General features: G+C 36.7%; 1 protein-coding gene across 5 annotated transcripts; it reads left to right on the top strand.

The window, feature by feature from the left end:
• Window positions 1-3,735: 3,735 nt before the first annotated feature.
• LOC141653394 (uncharacterized) lies at window positions 3,736-14,064 on the top strand. Of its 5 annotated transcripts, none has more exons than XM_074461143.1 (18): window positions 3,736-3,825; window positions 4,025-4,095; window positions 5,232-5,349; window positions 6,017-6,105; window positions 6,596-6,755; window positions 6,929-7,067; window positions 7,631-7,724; window positions 8,491-8,631; window positions 8,962-9,062; window positions 9,832-9,945; window positions 10,544-10,767; window positions 11,217-11,275; window positions 11,366-11,557; window positions 11,650-11,773; window positions 11,852-11,910; window positions 12,329-12,474; window positions 13,016-13,201; window positions 13,357-14,064. In XM_074461143.1, the coding sequence occupies exons 2-18, from the start codon at window positions 4,047-4,049 to the stop codon at window positions 13,654-13,656; spliced, it is 2,295 nt and encodes a 764-aa protein (XP_074317244.1). In that variant the 5' UTR covers window positions 3,736-3,825; window positions 4,025-4,046; the 3' UTR covers window positions 13,657-14,064. The 5 variants fall into 5 exon arrangements, with proteins under 5 accessions (XP_074317244.1, XP_074317248.1, XP_074317245.1 ...); XM_074461147.1 differs by having other exon boundaries at window positions 3,801-3,825; window positions 6,007-6,105; XM_074461144.1 differs by having other exon boundaries at window positions 3,816-3,834.
• The last annotated feature ends 60 nt before the right edge of the window (window positions 14,065-14,124 follow it).

The following is a 14,124-nucleotide window of genomic DNA, read 5'->3' as shown; positions in this document are numbered from 1 at the left end:
CCTAAAAAGTATTAAGAGAAGCTATGTAATTACAGTCATATATCTTATGAGTATATGTTAAGTCTATTGTTTTAAATAGAGGTTCTGAAAATAATAGAGATGATTAAATGCGGGTTTGGATTGAACATCATGATTTTTGGTCACGAACAAGCAAGTTAGCAAGCTGGTCACGAACAAGCAAGTTAACAAGCAGGTTTTGAGATAATGGATTAGTGAGAAGAGCCTTTGTAAATCCCTAGAAATGTCTCGTTTGATATACCCACTAATTTCGGGAGCCTATGTATTTTGTTCGGTGTCTAGTTTGATGTATGGTGTCACGTTGTGCTAGAGAATGTTGCTGAAGTTAGTTCGTCGTGGATAAATGGGACGTCAGTCTTTTCTTAATGTTTTTAGGTCGAACGATTCATGTTACTAGGGGGTAGGTCATTGCGAAAATGCTAGAGGTTTAGGTTTGAGTTTGACTTTGTAGAATTAGTTATTCGATGCCAGATTGTGAGCCCTAAACTCCTAAATTCCAAAGATACTTATAGTGGTGAGTGCCACGTTTTTGTGTATGAGATTTAATATGGGTAGATGATGCTTGTAAATGGATCGGTGACGAAATGAAAGAAAGAGTAACACTTTTTTACTTTTAGGGGGATTTGTTTGCAATTTCCCGTGTACAAGAATTAAAAGTAGTGAGAACATCTTTTAGGGGCATTTGAATACAAAAAGAGAAAGGCAATGAAATTCAGGAAAAGGAACGAGTAAGTCGGGGAAGGGAATGGATTTGTCCCTAGATTTACTTATTGTTTCGTTACACCTATGAAAGCGAATGCTTAACCACCATCGTCCATTCACTATCTTCGAGACCACTATCAACCACCACCACCACCACCAATACCCCTTACCACCCACCCTATATATATATATATATATATATGTGTGTGTATGTGTGTGTGTGTGTGTCGACGTCGACGACCTCACCCCATCGTCATCGCCCTACCACGCTCACCTCACCGGTATCGCCCTCAACATCCAACAAAATTTGACCCCTGACCGAACAATAGATATTTATTTATACACTCGGTTGCTTTACTATAATACAATCTATTTAAATATCCTACAAGTTAATACAAGAGTTGTAGGACCTGTTGAGATCATTGGGACTTAAGGAGGGTATGAGACAATGCATACAAACTTGATTTACCAGGAGTTTATGTGGTGCACGAAATATTCAATGTGGGAGATGTGAAGTCATTACATAAAGATATTGGTCTTAAAAATGATGACAATCCAAATTTGAGAGCAAATCCTCACCAACCAAGGGAGGTTGCAATATAAGTTGAGCAACAAGGCACATGAGTCAGAGGTCATTGCTAAGAGAACTAGGTCTAGGGTCCAATCAAGAGGGAGACAACGTTATTGTGGTTATGGAATAAGCTTCAAAATCCCAGGCAAATCCTAAAAAGTTTTTTCTAAGGAATCCATCTTAAAAAGTAGGTAAACCAAACAACACCAGTTCAACGGTACATGAAATATAACATTGCAGAAGTCACGACCATACAATTGTTGTTTTCACTCTTGGTTAGACAATTTTAAAGCTAATATGAAGAGGGCTTCCTTAACACTAGGTTCAAGAAAGCTAGCTAGTAGATTAAACTCAACAACTTGACTCCTTGTTCCTTCAATCCTTCCCTCAAAAATTCTACCGTCCTCCGGGAGGACGATACTCCTCACACACAAACACAATCCACCCAAGTGGAATATTATAATGGCTTGTGTGTGAGGAGTACCGTCCTCCGGGAGGATGGTAGAATTACTCTCCTTCCTTTTATTCGCTCTTGATAATAATAAGACACCAATCTTGTCATTTTCATGCTTTAAGCAAGTTGTAATTTTTTTTCACTCTTTCTGTTTTCATAGCCGTTAACTTCTCTTTTATTGTAACCCTTGAACGCAGTGACGGAGCCATGATTTGAACTTAGAGGGGGCAGATTTTTATTTTTTTTGGGGGTGGAAGGGAATTGTTAATGATATAAGCTACACTTGAAAAAATTTCGAAAAATCTAACTAAAAATTATCTCCACCATTGCTTGAACGTAAAATAAGAGACCTATACAAAGGACGAGTCCTCTAATATAACGGGAAGATTTATGAAAACAAAAATCTAAAATTTCTCAGTTTCTCATGATATGTGTTTGAGTTTTCTTAATCTTACTTGTGTGCTTTGTGCTTATGAGTAGGAGGGGCCTTCTTAAGTGCTTTGTGCTTTAGCAAGGCTGTCTTTGTAATACTCCATTGAACCGAAGATGTTATTCGGGTGGGGTACTCCCTTGAAGAAGTCTATTGATAGGCTTAAAATTTGACTAGTCTTAAAGAGATTGAAAGTATTACTCATACTAATAAAGTCGTTTTCTTTTCCAAGTTATCCATGCAAAAGGACTTCATAGTTAAGCGTGTTTGGCTGGGAGTAGTCTTAAGATGGTTGACCTCTTGGGAAAGTTCCCGGGATGCGCATGAGTGAGGACAAAATGCGCTGGAAAGGACCTGTATTGATTTGTGGGCCAAGTACACAGCCATACAAGCTACCGTGAGTGACCGCTCCCGACCTTAGGTTTGGGCCGCGGTGTTACAATCTTTCTATCCAAACCCTATTTTACTTCCAATATATATTTACCTTCCATGTACTATATAAGTAAAATTGTATATGAATTGAGTGTAGGAATTATCCACCAACCCCAAGGTATTTCACATTAAACTGGTTATAAGAGTCTTGTTCCTACGTGAGTTCATTTTTCTAACTACATTAACAAACCCAAAAAACAGCCCAATGAGTGATAAGAGAATCGTAATTTTGTTTCAATTTTCTTACTTTCTCTTAATCTTTAACCTACTAGTTTTGTTTACATTTATTTTATTTTATTTACGTTTTTTTTTTTCTTAACCTTTTTTTGGCATTATTCGATTCATGCATAAATAATTCGAATGATGATTTACGTTAACCGACAATTGTTGTTGTTGTTGTTGTTGTTGTTCATGCCTAGATGGTTTCGAATGGCGATTCATGTTAGTAGGACCCCAAATCGTATTATTCTTCATCTGTTATAGATGTGTGTAAAACCGTATAACGATATTAAGTTAATGGGACAACTAAAACAAATTCGATAATCCGTAACTAATATCCCATATAATTTAAGTATTAGAAATCTCCTCAATAACTTTATCAACTAAACATCAACTCTATTAAACGGAGTACTCAATATGTCAAATATCATATTTCGACTTATCAGATATTCCATAGATCAAATATCACCAGTTGACATTTCCACTAAAATACCTTAACACAAAAAAATTCCACCATTAAATTATACAAGTACATGATTCTTTATCCCTTTTATATATACGAGATACGAGATGCCGAAACTTAAAAACATGAATAAAATAGCAACACTTAAATGTTGAATAAATCTCAGTCATATATTAATATTACAGAGAAGTGAGGCTCTAGGTTTGTGCGGGAATCTAACGCTCTCCTCTTTTCTAACAAAATGAACCGCTTACTCAAAACTAAATTCAAAAACTTAAAAGAGCTACTCGGATGAACTCGGCCATGTACTAAATCAGATTAACTCGGTCATGGACTAAACCGACCCGAACGAAAATCAAGTCGACGAAATCCTGACTAAAACCTCAACTTTAGTAGTCCTAAATCAGATGAACTCGACTAAAATCGAACCGAACCGAACCGAACCGAACAAAAATCAAGTCGACTAAATCCTGCCTAAAACCTCAACTTCGGTAGTCCATACTCCATACCCAAGTCGCGACACTCACTGGACTTCGGTAATCTCTGTCCGCCTCCATCATCCTTCTTCATCTTTCATTTCACTTTTATTTTCTTTTAATTTCTAATAAATTCCTGTTAATTATGCGGAAATGCTGTTTTTTTTTTCTTTTGCAATTTTATCTGTATATTTATTTATTGCATTAATTGAGCACCATATGATTAGAAAACCTAATGATTTTTCTACACATTTTTTAGTGTTTTGCAGAACATTCAAGCAATGGCGTTTCGATACCGAAGTCTTAGACGGATTTCCGCTTTATATTCAGGTATACAGCTTCATAATGTTATCACCTTTTGTTTTTATTTATTTATCGGTTTTTCGAAAAAAAGGAAAAATTCAAAATTTGTCATTGAATATGGTAAAAATGAGGTCGCACTTCGGTTTTTAGTGCGTGCCTGAAGGACACGTGTTAGAAAAACCGATTATTTGTTGTTGTTTTGTGTTTATATGAGAGTTATGTTAATGGAAGCTTATTTCATCACTGGTTTTTTATTGACTAGTTTTTTTAGCAGCGTTAGGCATTTGCTAGGTTACTCCGATACTTCACTTAGTTGCCGTATTCCGTATCCGATACATATTTTGTCGGATACGATACGACACTTTGATACTTCATTTTAGACCAAAATATTGAAAATTTCGCACTAAATAGCCGTATCAGATACTCCGATATGTAGTCGGATATGAGTAAACGAGTCTGAGTAACATAGGGCATTTGTTAGTTGCTTGCGATTAAGGTTTTAACGAAGTGTTTGGGTATGAACTAATGATTTAAGTAATAGTACTAGCTAGTTGTTAGCTGATTAACTTTTTTTGGCGACATACGGGTAGTATTTTTTCCGGTGTCTAGTTCGCTATATGGTTGGTAGAGCTAGAGAAAGTTACTGATGCCTGGTTAGTTCGTTGTGGAGCGAATAGGATGTCGGTTTTTTGTTTGTGTTTTTAGGTAAAATGATTTGTGTCACTAGGGCATTGCTAAAATGTTGACAGTTTCGGCTTCAGCTTGGCTTTGTCAGCATTAGTCATTTAGTTGTTTGATGCTTGGTTGTGAGTCCTAAGCTCCTAAATCGCTTAAGTACTTTGTTAATTGTTATAGGGTGGCGATGGCCACATTTTTGTGTATGGGATTTAGTATGCGTAGTTGGTAACCATGAATGGACCAAGAGACGAAAATGAAAGACAGAGTGACATTTTTTACTTTGCTGCACAATGCACATACCCTATAAAATGTACTGTAGAGCTTCTATTGTTTCCTTTCAGCCAAAATTTTTGTCTTTCTGTTATCACTATCATAGTATCATGAAATAATTATGGGAATATTCCTCAAATAGGATGATTGATTGCTATTTGCCTTTATGTTACTGGAGCAGAGTAATAACTGATTTGTTGTGCATCTGTCACCAGGTTTACGATTTCATGAGTGTGGGCAAGTTAGTAATTTGTCAGCTTCTTTGGTTCCTGTAACATATACTCTGGGAGACATTGTTGCAAGTGATGTGTGTAGAGCCATGCATGCCTCAAGGTGACTAGTTGTGGCTTTATTGGTATCCGTTATATTAGTCCAATTTTTTCCTTTTTATACCACTTCTTCAGACTCGTATTCTTTGGTCTAGATTATGACGGAATAAAGTAAAATGGCTCAATAAACTGGTTGTGCTTTTTTTTTCTTTGTGAACTAACTGTCGTTCAATGCAATTCTTGGCGCAACTTGGGTCATTTGGAAACGTCGTCTTTGTGTTGCTAACGAGGGTAAGGATGCGTACATCCGATCCTTGTTTAATGCAATTTTCGGCGCAATTTTCATCTTGGGTCATTTGGAAACAACCTCTTTGTGTTGTTGACAAGGGTAAGGATGCTTACATCCGACCAAAAAAAGATCACTAGCAGTCTAGCAGGCACTCCCTTTCATCTTTTCTCATATTGCCGTAGTCTGGGTTCCTTTTAGTTTTGAAGAAGTCCCTTTATGTGAGACACTTTATGATTAGTTTTACTGTCCACGAACAAGTAAGAATTTTATCAGAAAAAGAATTATATGCTCAATGCCGGGGGAAGGTGATGTGACTTAGTGATTTTCTTATAATGCAGCAAGGACATAAATTTGTTTGCTTGATCTAAATTTTGTGAACTACTAGCCTACTACATATTTGTTTCTAGTGACTGTCCTGATAACAAATGACAGTTGTTTCCAGGTTTTCAACTGTAGCAGCTAGATCCAAGGAGGTTTCGTGTGAATTAGATTTAGTTTCATTCATCAGAGCCACTTCTGATTGTGCTGAAGGTATTTTGTAATGTTCATTGCCTGTAAATCCTTTCCGCTGTTAGTACCACTTCATCTTGTTCACGTCAAAAAAAGGATTGATTTGACAATGTAAATGATTTTTCTAGCATGGTTTTTGTTACTTGCGTAATTCTTGAAACAACTGCACTCTGGCTTCAAATTATGCAATAGTTGTAATGTTCTGTCTATGTAAATATCAAGAATACAAAGGTACTTTTAATGTGCTTGTGCTTGGTACATCTTCTTTCGCTAATATAATGGAGCTTTTTAGTATTGCTAGCTTAGGTTGTGGATCTTTGTATCCTCTGGGTTGTTGTTTCAACTATCTTCTAGTAGTCTTGATACATTACAAGACTAGCTCTATATGTATCTATCTTTTATGCTTCTAATATCCTGCATTTTTTTTATCTAATTTTACGACTCATGGCTGATTGTCTTTTAAATTGCGCGCCTATTCCGCAGCTTACTTAATTACATTGTCAACAATCAGGCCCATACCATTGCTGGATAAATAGATTTGAAGGTGGCAGTGAGTTTTTACAAAAGGATAGAGCCTATCTGCTTCTTGCTGAATCATTTCTGGATGATCCTCCAGGATCTCGGGGGGATCGAATTGTTATGCTTCAAAAAGTAAAACTACTTCAGCAGAGGTATGTATGTTAAAAGGCAGCCCTTAAGCATCAGATAGGTTGTTCCGTAGTTTGATATGAAAAAGGAATCCTAGTTGATCGAGTTATTACTGTTAATCTTTTCTGTTAACTCATGTTTAAAATATTGAGAATATTAGTAGAAGTTCTCATCATTGTCTCTAATCTCTTGGTAGGTACCCATGGCTCCATGTTTTTGGTTTCCAGTCATGCTCTTCTATCTCTTCTGAGGTTGATCGTAGTCTGTTAATGGATGAAATCATGGACGAATATATTACTTTCCCAATCTTACTTTGCAGCAAGAATTTCCCTGAGGTAGGTTCAAATCATTTTTCAGTCATCAGACTCTTCGAGCTGGAAGCGAATGCCTTCCAGTTACAACAAGAAGGAATTATGTTTGGAAAAATGACAACCTAATGCAACTTTGGAATTTTTGTTGTCACTTCCTTGGTGTCCTCAAAGAGGCTCCGTTCAAACTGGATAGGGTACGGGGGGTCGGACGTGGCAAGGATAGCAATGGGCCAGATATGGACTGGAATCCTGATGGACCCAGGGACACCTAATTAGCTGATTGGATGGTTCTTGCCCCCCAAAATGACAGTTGACTTTTTGACACCGCTGAATTTGACTAGTGTATGCTGTACAGATCTAGATCACACTCACTTGCAGTGTATGTTTTAGGTGGTTGTAAAAGTCCATTGGTAAGGTTGCGTACATTTGACCACCCTTCTATCACTATAGGCGAGATTGCGAGAACCTTTAGACTTGGGATAATGTTGTTACTTTTGTTGTAATGGAAATTTGTTTCTTGTACTCAAAAATGTGTAAAAGATATGTTTCCAGGCTCTAATCATACCTATCATATTTTATTGGATTAGGTCGCGAGTGGGGCTTGTTGTATTTTACTCAACGGCCTCAAAAGTCCGCCATTATACAATCAGAATGACGTTGATCTTTGTATTCTGCATAAAGGTACGCATATAGAAGTTGCCAAATCCATATAACATTATCAGTAGTCTGTTTGATGGGCTCTGTGTGTGGAACTGTGATGCCAATTTGCTATTCAACCTTCCTCTAATTTGTTCTGCATTCTGCCTGTGATGTGTGGTCATAATGATGCATGGTACCACAGTCCACCCAACACATTCAGTGCAGAATTGGACTAGAATGTGTCAAAAGAGATACTGTGTAAGGCTTCTTTGCCTGAGATTGATCGTTCATGGCTTCATGCAATTGTTTGTGTCAGAAAACACGGATTAGTAGTCATGAATCATGATGGTAATGAGTTAAAGGAAGGACCGTCTAGAGTTGTGTTGAGCTGTTTTCCTATCATGGTTTCAAAATAGCTGTTACTCCTATTACTTGATAGTTCTCTATGAGCATGCCCTTTCCTCCCTTAAATCTGGATTTGTCATCAGAGTTTTCTTTTGGGAATTGGTATTGCATTTCTCAGGTTTCTGTTTCTTTACCCACAGCTTTAAATACTTAAATAAGCAACATGTTCAGAATATTGGAAATGTTGATATATTGACGAGTCCTTGGTTCAAATAGACCGAGCACTCCAAGGAACCTTATAATTTGTTCGCATATGTCTTTCTTTCATGTTTTAAAATTAGCTTTCATCGCTAAGTAGCATGTTCTAAGAGTATCGCATTTCTTCCCTTCAATTTTGATTTGGCATCACTGTTTTATTTAGGAATTGGTACAACATTTCAGGCTTTTGCTTCCTTACATGCAGCTATTAAAGACCTGAATAAACAACTTGTCCAGAATGCTGGAAATGCTGGAAAGTTGAGGTGTTCTTGGTCCAAAAAGACTGAGGGCTTCAAGGAGCCCTATATCTGTTCTTATCTGCAGAATTTGCCTCTTTCTCTCCCAGGTACAGATTTTTGTATTCTGTGGTTTTGACTTCAGATACAATTTTTTAAAAAGTTTTTTTACTCTACTTGTAGAGATGGCTTCAAACTTGTTTCCAAGTCACAAGTATAAAAGAGTGTTTTTTTTTCCGTCGTGTGAATCAAATGTCGCTCTTATGTCATTTCGATAAACCAATGCTCTCCTCTACACATAGTGACATAGGTAACTGGTGTTCTGAATGGAGGCCAAGAGTAATATTTTTGGTTTTGTTTTCTTTTGTGTGAAAGTAAGTTGCTTTTCCCACACAATTCAAATGTTTTTTTTTTCTATTGATATATTCGTTCACCTGCAGCTTGCATTTCAGCCGATGAACATGGAAACCGATTTTTTCTTTCAGATAGCAATCACCACCGAGTTATTGTGTTTGATAACACTGGGAAGATTTTGGATGCGGTATGTTATGCGATTACTTTGTATTAAATTTTTCATGGTAGTGGTTTTTGGCCATTGACCAATGTAACATTTTCGAGAAGTATGAGTTCGAACTTTGTAAATACCTAAATATTATTGGTTGTTCAAACTATCTTTACGTGTCGTTCCTGTTTTAAACTTCACATTTTGATAATTGGTATGTTACTGATTTGCTTTCTTTAATTTACATTCACTTGCTAGTTGCTACCATCTTTTATCGGTGGGATTGTCAAATCCTATCATCTATACGGACTTTATCCAGCATTGCAGTTCTAAAGTTACTATGTTCTTTATGTCACTTTTTTTAGTTAGAGCCATAAATTTGTGTGCAGGTACAAATGTAATTAGTTATTTATTTATTTTCCTTGTAATTGAATTTAATTCAGTAGTCAACACGTATTACGTTGGAGCTAAAGCCTTTATTGTCGCTGTAATAAATTTCACCTTGTCTACTTTGCCATCCAGGCTGCTTAAAGTTGCCTTTTTCTTTTTTCTTCACTATCTTCATCTGGCTACGAAGCCAAATGATGATTAATGAAATAACATATCAACATAGTTTTCTATTATACATTTGCTGATGGTTTTTATGCTGTTATTCTCCCCTTGATCGAGTATATCTGCCAGTCTCCCTCTCCTGAAAATGTCTTCGAAAGCTTGGTTGTTCTGTCGTTTTTATGCTGTTGCTTATTAATAAACTTGTGTACCTTTGACTGAAAAGACCTTAAGTTCAGACATTGATTTTATATGTCAGATTGGTTCTTCCCCAGGTTATGACGATGGGGACTTTGAGATAGCAAAGCTAATGCGGCCTGCTGCTTCTTGGTATCATGCTTCAGAGGATTGTTTATATCTGGTGGACTCAGAGGTATCCATTAGTTTTGTGTTCTAATATTGGTTTTTTCCCCTGTTTTTGTGCTTTTCAGTGATTTGTGTTTCTCCATGCTTTCTCTGTGTACTAAAAATAACTTTGTTTTTCTAATGTTTGAATCATATGTTTCAGTTCACGTGTTTACATGGTTTTAGTTAGCCTGATAAGTGGTGTAAAATTTCAGTGCTCAACTAGTTTTAGTATACTAGTACCTCCATTCTGACGGGTTATATTTCATGTTCCTTTTTAGGTCGTTCCACAAGGTTGTTTACACTAATCAAACTAACCCATGTATGCAAATGGTACCGCATTACAAAGTGTGCATAAGTAATTCAATTGCAACAGATACCATCTACCCCACTTGTATTTACTCCTAAAAACTCCGTTCTCCAAAAGCAAATGTGAGTATGTAATCTATTGACCTCTTCGGTGTCCTTAACTTATATACTGTACTCCCTCTGTCCTTTATCCCACCCACATGATTCTTTAGGTATTCCAATTGCCACCGTCTGTGACATTCATCTTTTGGTTCTTGTTTTCATTCCAAGTTCTTGTATCATGCTATGACATTCATCTTTTGATTTTTATTTTGAAGAATCATGCTATCAGAAGAGCTGATCTAGGAAAAAGAGTATTAGAAACATTATATCCTAGTTGCGCTGACAACGGGAGAAGCGGTCTCTGGTCATGGATCTTGGATAAGCTTGGGTTTTGTGGAGAAGCAGGCATGAAATCTGTTGAACTTGATCAAGCTACATTGTTGTTTCCCTGGCATCTCCTGAAATCGAAGGATAATGACCTATTAGTTATGAACAGAAGGTGTGTTTTCATATGATGACTATAAAGCGTCTTTTTTGGTTTGGTAGAATTTTCTAGAAAAGGGAACTTTAGATCAGGATTTTCAGATTTTAATAAGTTCCATGTACTGCTCCTTGAATGCTGTTATAGTAAATGTGGGTTTGCTTAGAATGAAAATTAGAAAATGAGCAAGATGTATTGGTATCATTCATTTTTCTTCCATAACAATGGAAATGTATCAATGTCAAAACAAAAGTAAACATTGTGGGGTTTATTAATTTCATAGAGTGAATCTAGCAAATGTTCTGTTGTGTAAACTTTCACTTTGTTATGTGACACTGAAAATCACACAAGGTAGTGTGATTTAATCAAAAAAGGGAAACTATTTGCATATACCTAGCAAACATGAGTGGAGACTTTTGATTGTTTATCTAGTTACTGAACTTGATTCGTCCTGTGCGTTTGTACAGCTTGGAAACTTTGTGGATCGTGGACTTGGATAGTGGAAAGGTCCGTGATGTAGTCAAAGGTACATTTTGCTTCAGCATATTCTTTTTTAAAATCGCTTGTTTTAATTGGGAAATCTGACTCATCATGCGACTTACTTTATTGTTCTAAGGGCATGAGGAGGTAATGGAGTTCTGTGGCAAGCAGATCATGGAAAAGGTTTCAGACCTACAGGGCCTTTCTTCTGATATTCTTCAGCAGCTATTTAATTCTAGTCATACATTAGGTGGGACTCAGAACTCGCATTTTGATTTTCTTTCATCGTTCGTTACCACTGGAGAAGATCAGCTTATCTGTGACACAGGTATTAGAGTTCATATCAGACTTTAAAGCTCATCTATTTCTTTTGAAGCTGTGGTCCACCATGCATCATGCTCACAAGCAGTGTTTTTAAAGTTGGCCAGAGGGTTTTGATGCTGAATAAACAAGCTGAAGTTGCTTCAAGTGTTGAATTCTCAAACTTCGGGATTCTTGGTCTACCCTATTGGTTATCCTATTCTCTGGAGAGAGTCTTTCCCTAGTAAGTACTCTTAAAATCACTGCTATAAGGTTTGATATGTTTATTCTGTTTGTGATTTGTGTTATTTCGACACTGCAGTGGACATACATGGGAGGAAGCTACCTTTGATCACCTTCAGTCGTACTCATTATTACCAGGTTGGAATTCATTCTGAAAACCATGTTGATGACTTACTGTCTTCTTGAAACATTTCTGCTTGCCTTCTTACCTTATTCCTTTTTACCTCCATCTGTTGAGATGTTAACTTCTGTTGTGCTAACTGGGAAGTAAATGTTTATAAACAATTTTGTTGCTTTATATACCTTATTCTTTTTTACCTTCATCTTTAGAAATGTCAACTTCTGTTGTGCTAATTGGGAAGTAAATCAAAGTACTTGTGGTTTTTGCAAGATTTTAAGCCATAAATGTTTTATTTTTTTGTTTTTCAGAAATTGGGTGTCTGTACCTGGACACACACATGGATAGTTATAGTTGAGTTGGAGTAATGTAGATTACCTGTTGGAAAAAGGTGCGTTGTTAACATTTTACTAACTGTTGCCTTTTGTTGGGCGCCAGGAAAAATTGATGTGCACATGGCAGTATCTATCCCTGACAACACAGAATTGATAGAACCATTGCAAGAACATTGTGTTTGGCGCCAAGTACGAGGAGCTGCAATGGAAGTGTTGAAGATGGAGACCACTGCTGAAACCTCTGACAAGGTATCCATCTGCCGCCAGTTTTTAGTTTGCCTCTCTTTTATTTATAGTCCTTTTGTCCTCGCCATAGTTGCATACTCATTCCCCAATGCACAAAGCACCTCTGGAAAGGAAATGTTAACTAATGGCCGAGATGGGTCCAAAAGGAATACGTAAGTTTTTTTACGGAGATAAGAAAAATGAGGCTAAATTTTTACTGCCTCTGAAAATTATATATCAAGTCGGATTAGGGATGCTTTGATTCTGTACTTTCATCACTTGTATAACTAATGACCCAATTTTGTGATGGTTCACCTGATGTCCTGATGTATGCTACTACGCTTCCAGTACTGAGTTTTATAAGTTTTTGAGCTTGTTCACTTAAACATTAAGCTAAAAAAAAAATACAATATTGTTCAAAAAATATGCATATAAAATTTATAAATTCTGTTAATTTTGAGTTTTGACGTCAAAAAATTATAACATAACTTATAAACTTTAAAAGCTCATAAAAAATACACGTAAACTCAATTACTAAAAGGAGTCTGATGTAATAATACATCAGACGCGCTTTCCTTTCTTGGATATGCTTCAGGTTGGTGCTGCCCAGAAGTGGTATGATGATTTGGATAACCTTGCATTTGAGACAGAACCGGAGGAGTCCAAAGAGGAAATTCGACCTGGCGTCGACTTCCAAGATGGTAAAATTCACATTGACTGTGTTGTCAAAACAAGTCCAGGAACTAGTGAGGTACGCCGCTTTTCTTAGTGTGTTTTTGTGAATGTTCATATCTGAAAAGGAAATCTAATGAATAGATTTTAATTTTTAATCGAGGTGAAGTATTTAGTGTAGTACGTTGACTATTACTGAGGAGGAGTTAATATTCTCTGACGGCTGTTACTCAGGTTGTTATTTCCGCTCCACTTTATCTGAAGTTGCGAAGTAGTTGCAAGACTCATGGGAAGAGTCGGGATATGAAGGCTGCTGAAATTGCCGATATTCTGAAGCCTCAGCGAAATGGAAGGTTGGAAAGGGACACATTTATCCGGCTGTTACTGAAGATGAATAGAGATTTAGGGGACCTTGTCTTCATAAAACCCCTGCATGTGAAGATGACATTCGACACTCCAAATCTCCCAAAGACTGAAAACTCAAGGGACATCATCTTAACAGATGCAACTGTGGATGTCAATGTAGTCCTGTGAGTGGATAATAGCAGATCAAGAAAGGAATAGATTTGGTTTATTTCTGGACAAGATAACACTTGGCGTGAACACCGTTGTCCTGTTAAAAAGATGATTTCAACGCCGATAACTGAGAACTAAAAAAACCATTACTACCGAAAAAGATGGTAATTATTGCCTCGATGCTTTTGTTGAATGAAGCAGAGGTCTAGCAGGACTGCAGTTGGCCAGTCTTTTGTATTGTAACATTTTCTCTTGTTGATCGCTTTAATTATCAGGTTTCATTTGTTCTCGGTTCCACAATTAGGTCTCACTTTTTGATTCATTGTACGTCTTGTGAACGAACATACTGGTAGTTCAATTGGATGTAACGGTAACTTCCTATGAATTTCAACTATGGGAAAATTAAAAGCTATTTAACCTACTGAATTTAATGGCATCTGTTCCTTGTAAAATTTCAGTGAGACAAAGAAGTGTGATTATGGAAGA

This window comes from Silene latifolia, chromosome 4 (genome assembly GCF_048544455.1).
Source record: "Silene latifolia isolate original U9 population chromosome 4, ASM4854445v1, whole genome shotgun sequence".
Lineage (NCBI taxonomy): Eukaryota > Viridiplantae > Streptophyta > Magnoliopsida > Caryophyllales > Caryophyllaceae > Silene > Silene latifolia.
This window is presented reverse-complemented; position numbering and strand designations above follow the sequence as displayed.